The sequence below is a fragment of the Otolemur garnettii genome, unplaced genomic scaffold, assembly GCF_000181295.1.
Source record: "Otolemur garnettii isolate 467f Iridium unplaced genomic scaffold, OtoGar3 scaffold00003, whole genome shotgun sequence".
Lineage (NCBI taxonomy): Eukaryota > Metazoa > Chordata > Mammalia > Primates > Galagidae > Otolemur > Otolemur garnettii.
In genome coordinates this window covers 19208880-19215937 of record NW_003852398.1, presented here as the reverse complement: position 1 = coordinate 19215937, position 7058 = coordinate 19208880, and the positions used below count along the sequence as shown (strand labels likewise).

Here is a 7058-nt window from a genome sequence, read left to right as displayed (position 1 = left end):
TTTTTTTTTTTTTTGAGACAGGGTCTTGCTCTGTTGCCTAGGCTTGAGTTCAATGGCATTATCATAGCTCACTACAACTGCAAACCCTTGGGCTCAAGTGATCCTCCAGCCTCAGCCTCCCAAGTGGCTGGGAGGTACATACCACCATGCCCAGATAATTTTTTTTATTTTTTATAGAGATGGGGTCATTCTATGTTATTCAGGCTGGTTTCAAACTCCTATGCTCAAGCTATTCTCCCACCTCAGTCTCCCAAAGTGCTGGGATTCCAGGTTTCAACCACTTAGCCCAGCCTCATGCTACATAAATGTATCCATTCATTCCATTAATATTGTTAAGTGTCTACTTTGTAACAAACCCTGTTCTAGGTGCTGAGAATACAGCAGTGAACAAAATAGATAAATATCTTTGGTCTCATGAAGCTTGCCCATGTACAGTAAACGAGTGAATTAGATGGTCTATTCCATGATAAATGCTGTGGAGAATGCGGAGGTAGTGGTTAAGGAAGGCTCAGTGAGAAGTCACCTTTGAGTGAAGCCATAAAGGAGCTCAGGGAGAAACCATGCAAACGTCTGGGGAAAGAGCCTTTCAGTTAGAGGGAGTAGCAAGGACCAAGACTCTAAGGTGAGACCATGCCCGGTATGTCTGAGGCCCTCCAAGCAGACTGAAGTGGTGAGAATGTAATGAGTTAGGGGGAAAGCGGTTAGAGATGAGGCAACTGGGGAGATGGTAGATGGCAGATCATGTCAGACAGACCTTGCACCCCATAGTGAGGTCTTTGGCTTTGCTTTGAATGGAAGATGATCTGACTCACATATATCAAGGATCACTCTGGATGCCATATTGAAAAGAGATTGTAGAGGTCCAGGGGAGACAGGGAGATGCTGGTGGGTAGGACGTGTGAACGTAATGAGAACTGATCTGCCGTTAGAACATACTTAAACTGAGGTAACTAACATGTATACTGACACTGAACAACTTTCAATAAGTATTAGCAAGTACAAAAATCAAGTTACATGATAGCATGCATGGTATGTCATATATGCTGGAATAAAAAATTTAAAGGGTGTGTGTGCAAAAGAATGCACAAGAAACTGGTGACTTGTCTGAGAAGAGCAGGATGGAGACTTTGTTTTCAGGAACATTCTCTTTATGCTTTTTAGATCTTCTTGCATATAACCTATATAGAAAGAGATAACCTTTCAAGTTTATAGATTTACAAAAGGTTATGCCAGTAAAATTATAATATATTCTTAGAATATCTGTTGATTCAAGATTTGATATAGAAAAGAGGCAAATAAATAGTTTCATTCAAATTTAACTCTTTCTGACGCAAAATTTCAGCATTTCAGAACAAACGTACAAAATATCCTTTAAAGATGATTTCCTGATTTTTCCTTAAAACCTTATGAAAATTCAATGTTTAAAAACAGATTGCATATCATTCAAGATGTAGTTGTTTTCTTAAGTATGTTTTTAAGATAGAGTCTTGCTCTGTTGCCCTGGCATCATCATAACTGACAGCATCCTTCAGCTCCTGTGCGCAAGTGATTCTCCTGCCTTGGCCCCCCAGAGTGTTAGGATTACAGACATGAGCCACTGTGCCCAGCAGAGATATAGTTACTGATTGCCCACTGTAAGCCTATCATTATGCTGAGATCATTCAGGTTGTCAAAATACGTTTCAAAAATGTTAAACCTCATATGAATATAGAAGGAATGTATGTCAAGGATTTAATTAAGCCAGCAATGGGAGAACCAGCGGAATCATAAAGCTAGTTCGAAGGAGAATTAAAAGAACAGGCATTGGAGAAAGAATGTGAAATAATGTTACCAAGTTAGATGCAAAACCACTCCAATGTTTACAATGCAATAAAATCATAACTTAGGGGTCATCCCTTCTACTACACAGAAATCACTTGCATCTGTTCACAATGAAAGTCTACAAGTTACTGTGAAACTTGAGAGAGCTGAGACTTTAATCAGTAATAGATATCCTTCTTAGGGGGTTAAAATGTACTAAAAATCAAATTGTAATGGTTGTACAACTCTGTGCCTATATGGAAAAAGCCACCGAACTGTACGCTTTCAATGGATGAATTTTATGGTTTGTGAAATAAATTTCAATAAAGCTGTTAAAATAACAGATAGCAATACTTCAGTCTTCTTGATCCAATCTCATTGTCTCCCTTCATTCTTTGACATAATTAAAAATAATCCCTGGGCAGGCATGTTAAACAAAGCTTTACTGTGACATCAAAAGTACTTGGTGGCTGTGTCACACATTTTTTATTTACAAATTTTGGATAATTTTCTTAACAAGGAATATGGTAGAGCATGCATCAGCCAGCTTCCTCCCTCAGAGAACGTACAAACCAGTAGGGTAACATACACGGAGGAAACAGAGAAGAAAAGTAGACACCAAATAAACACGTGGTGGAATAATAATGAATGAATGGTGACCGTAATAACCTTTGCCACTGCATTCACAACTGATAATAATTGTTTCATAAGAAGAGAAACTGTCAAAACCACAATTCTAAGGAGAGTTTTTCATACATTCCAAATTGGCCCAAGGTTAAAGGTATGTGACCAGTGATAACACAAAACACCGCATATAAAGTACTGAGTCTAGGTAAACACACAAGATCATAGGCGGCTGAAGGCTAAACATACATCTAAATGTGGGAAGATGTTTCAACTCAGTAACTTTTGTTCCTCATTTATGATTCTGAAAATCAAGGCAGGCACACAGCTATTTATAGCCTTTTCAATGAGTACGCAGCCTTGGTGGGCACTGTGAGCTAGGCAGGATGTGAGGGTGGGGAGATTTCCATACTGTACACAGTATGTACCTGCTGGGTAAATCCCCTGGCCTAAAATGCAACCCGCAGTATTTTTATGTCACTGCTGCTGAGCTGAGGTGGCGTGGGCTGAACTGCGGTCAGCCTTGGGCACCTAGGACTTCAGGAAGCCAACCCAATTTCTTCCTTACCTTCTGGTTCAGAAGAGACCACAGTCACCTAACTTTCCCTGAGGGCCACTATGCAAATCAGCTTGCTGCTGCCTTGAGTTTAAAAGAAATATAAGCCAGAGCTAGTATGCATACATAAAAGAAGCCAGACAGGCAATCAAAATAATTTTATATCTCAGCATTATCCTCCAACTGACTTCCTCCTCTTCCCCCACCCGCCCCCTGCTCCAGTCTTGTTTCTGCCCTGCTCAGGACATTCTGCCCCACTCCCCACCCCAGCTCTGCCCTGCTCATCAAAAACCTATTTCCCTCTCTTCACCTTCTAGTATGCTCTATTTATAAGCCATGAGATGTCCTACTTCAGTCTGCATATGTATTTCTTTAAGGTTACACTGAGGAAGCTTGCTCCTAAGTGCGCGCGCACACACACACACACACACACAAATAAAATAGTAAATACTAAAGATAAAAATCAAGATCAGAAAGTGTAGAGGAAAACGGAGGTGACTGATTCAGGACCTGGATAAAATGATATTAAATTTAACTCTGAAAAGGTAAAGGAAGAAAGTAAAATAAATATTAACAGTATTTCTGAAGGATGAGGTTAGGTATCATTTTTATTTACTTGCAGATCTGTTCTTCCCCTAAGAATATATTTTTATACATGTTCTTAACATTGTCCGGCTGGTTGGATTCTCCTTGCCCTGCAGACGTTGGCAGCACATGCTGTTGCGAGTCCACCTTGTTGCCACCACTTCTCTTTTCATTACCAAGCTGCAGTGGAACAGGCATGTCCTTAAGATGCAAGGCCTAGCAAAAAGCCTCCCACAAAGCCGCTGGACATCGCCATGTTCTGTTTGATAAATTCGGTGGCTTCTTCACTTACATTATTGATTTCAGGCGCTGCGTTATTAGCTCGTCTCTTAATTTGTCTTTTTGCTTTGTTTACATCTTTTTCAACTCTTTTCCAGTCGATCTGCACATAGCCGCTGTGACTGGCGATCTGAAGGAGAAGGAAGCCGCCACCTACCGCGGTTGCTGCAAGCTTTCCCACTTTCCGGAGCAAAAACCCTGCGCACCAGCCAGTCACGCCACCCACGACAACCTGGGTAGCTACTGAGTATTTTTCTACCATTGGTCCGGAACTGCGGCCAAACACCCGATTCCACCAGTGGTGTCTTCTCGCATACTGGGTTAAATCCAGCACTTCGTAAGAGTCGTCATCGCTTTCATAGTCTTGGGCAGGGAGGTTCTGGATCGCCATGATAACTCGGGTGGCCTGTGCTGGGAGGGTCGCCACCAGGTCCCGGGTCGCCATGATACCTTGGGCGGCCTGTTCTGGGGGGGTCCCCACCAGCTCCTGGGTCGCCATGATACCGCCGGTGGCCCGTTCTGGGGGTCCCCCCACACCTGCCTCTCTCCAGTACTTTGAGGGCCGCTCTAGGCCGAAGTAAAATTCTATGGTTTCTTTTTTCCTCCTCTTCCTTATCCTCCTTATCCTGGCCCATTTGTTAAGATTTTAAATGAGGTTTTTCCAACCTGGTTTCAATTGAGGTCTCAAGGGACTATAATAATATGATTAAAGGAATCAAGGACCTTCATACCCTAAAACGAGGTGCTGCGTCATTCATGCTTGACCTAAACAAGGGGCAAAGGAAGTTCTGCCAGTAACAGCATTTGCTCACCTCTAGCCTTTGGAAAACAAGGCTTGTAAAATCCGGAGAGAGAGTTTTGTGCATTTTCTCTCACCTCCGACCCTGGGGTGTGGGGGAATGGGTCCTTGCTTCTACCAGAGGCCAAGTGATGGGGACCTCTTGGACTACTCCACGAGCCTCAGGGAGTTTGGGAGATACAGAGACCCGTGTCTAAATGCCACTTGGAGAAATATAATGGTGAAAGCTTGTGGAAGAGCTGCTTACCCGGTGTCTGAGGGAAAAGAGGCTGTGTTTGTGGCAAGTGTCCTCCAAGGTCAGGGTAAAGATGTCTGAGTCTTCCAGGACAGCCGTGGGAGGGGATAAGTGGTGGGGTTCATTTGCAGGGAAATTTCACCCAAGAGGACAATCTGGTGGGAAAAGGGATGTGAACAGGCAGGAGGTGGACTAGCCAAAGCCCAAAGGCTGAGGTTGTACTCCTTGGCCCACTAGAGTGGAATCTCCCACATCAGGGGAACAACTGGCAGAACCCTCAGCTAGAAAGTCTCTAAAAGCAACAACAAAACAGATGAGAAAAACGTGAAGCCATTGTGTATCCACCACATCCCAAGCGGGGACATCACCCCCACATTGCTGCTGCGCCTCACTGAGTGCTAGGCCTCTACCCACCACTTCCTCTCTGCCTCCAGCCTGTGTCTGAGGAAGCCGGGGCAATAACCAGGCTCCTGGTGGGAGAGGGAAGTTAGGACATAGTGGACAGGCCCACATGCCTCAAACCCAGAAGCAGACCCACCCAAACACTAAGGAAAAGCATTAAATTGAATGCATGTTTGGAATCTTGCTTAGTACCCTCCGCCGACTTGGCCTTTCTTTTTCTTTTCTTAACTTTTCATGACAGCCATTTTTAAACATATATCCTTATAAGAAAAATAGAATAATGAATCCCACATGTACCCACTACCCAGCTTCCATAATGGTCAACTCACGGCTGAATAATTTCTATCTCTTCTCCTATTTCTCCCCCTCCACTGGATTATAATAAAGCACATCTCAGACATTTGATTATTTTATCAATAATTCAGTGTGTTTCTGTATAATATAAGGACTCTTAACATGACAATAGTGTCATTATTATAACCTTAAAAATTAATAATTTCTCAGTATCATCAAATAACTAGTCAGTGTTCAAATTTTCCTAGTTATCTCATAACATCATACAGTTGGTTGGTTGGTTGGTTGGTTGGTTTGACTCTTGAGTCCCAAACTTCACCTGCTAATATGTCTCTTCACCTGCTAATATATCTTTTTTGTTTTGAGACAAAGTCTAGCTCTGTTGCCCCAGGCTAGAGTGCTATGGCTTCACCCTACTTTACAGCAATCTCAAACTCCTGGGCTCAAGCAATCTTCCTGCCTCAACCTCCCAAGTAGCTGGAACTATAGGTGCCTGCCACAAACCCCAGGGTAGTTTTTCTAGTTTTAGTAGAGAAGACATCTTTCACTTGCTCAGGCTGATCTCAGACTCCTGAGCTCAATGATCTTCCCAGCTCCACCTCCTAGAGTGCTAGGATTACTGGGAGGAGCAGCCACACCCAGCCCCCTCTCTTTTTTAAGGGTATTTTCTAGTATTTATTTCTTATATATTTTTAATACTATACAAATTAGAATATTACATTTTTGTGTGTGTATATCACGATTTGGACAGTTGCAATCTAAAATATATTTAAAGTATGTCATAGAAAACACGACATGTGTAATCCATAGATTCCCTCCTCACTTATTTGTTGCTGGCTTGTTTGGCCTTAACTGTTTTGTGTATGGTGGATGTAACCTACTGTATCTCCATGGTGTCATTTGTCTTGGTCCTTTAGCTCCTATATTTCCTGCAAACTCGGCTTTAGATCTAGAGGTTTGATTAGATTCATGCTAGATATTTTTTTTTTTGGCAAGACTTTGCGTTGGTGGTTTTGTGTACTTCCTATTGTATCACCTCTGGAGACAGATGATGTCTGCTCGTCTCTCTTTTAAGATTAATCAGTGTGTTACAGTGTTGTCAGCTTCGTACAATTATACGTTTTCACATCATGATTTTAACAGCCACTGATAATCATTGCCTAGATCCGTTATTTCATTAGATTGCAAATAATGATATTCGATCACTCCTTCATTGCTGCACTTCTCTTTAAAAAAAGATTTTCTTTCATTAAGTGTTTGGTTGCTGAGCTGAGATATAGTTTTGTAGGAAATATGATTCATTCTTTTCCTTTGTTTCCAGTTTTCAGAATAAGAAGTTGGTGCTTCAGCACCCTCCAAAATGATCGATGGGTTGGGAATTTATTTTTTTCAATTATCTTAGGAATTCATGGTTTCAACATTTTTGCCATTTTTCAGTTCATTGCAGTTGTTATTCCTTTTTTCCTTTTTTTTTTTTTTTTTTT

The 7058-nt window shown here is 41.9% G+C and overlaps 1 protein-coding gene across 1 annotated transcript; it reads right to left on the bottom strand.

Annotated features, from left to right (window-relative positions):
- Nucleotides 1-3767: 3767 nt before the first annotated feature.
- LOC100966512 (FUN14 domain-containing protein 1) lies at nucleotides 3768-4235 on the bottom strand. Its single transcript, XM_003782004.1, has one exon. It carries the CDS (start codon nucleotides 4233-4235, stop codon nucleotides 3768-3770), a length of 468 nt encoding a protein of 155 aa, XP_003782052.1.
- Between the last annotated feature and the right edge of the window lie 2823 nt (nucleotides 4236-7058).

Coding starts and splice junctions, on each gene's coding strand:
- LOC100966512 (XM_003782004.1), bottom strand. CDS start 4,235: ATGGCGATCCAGAACCTCCCTGCCCAAGACTATGAAAGCGATGACGAC.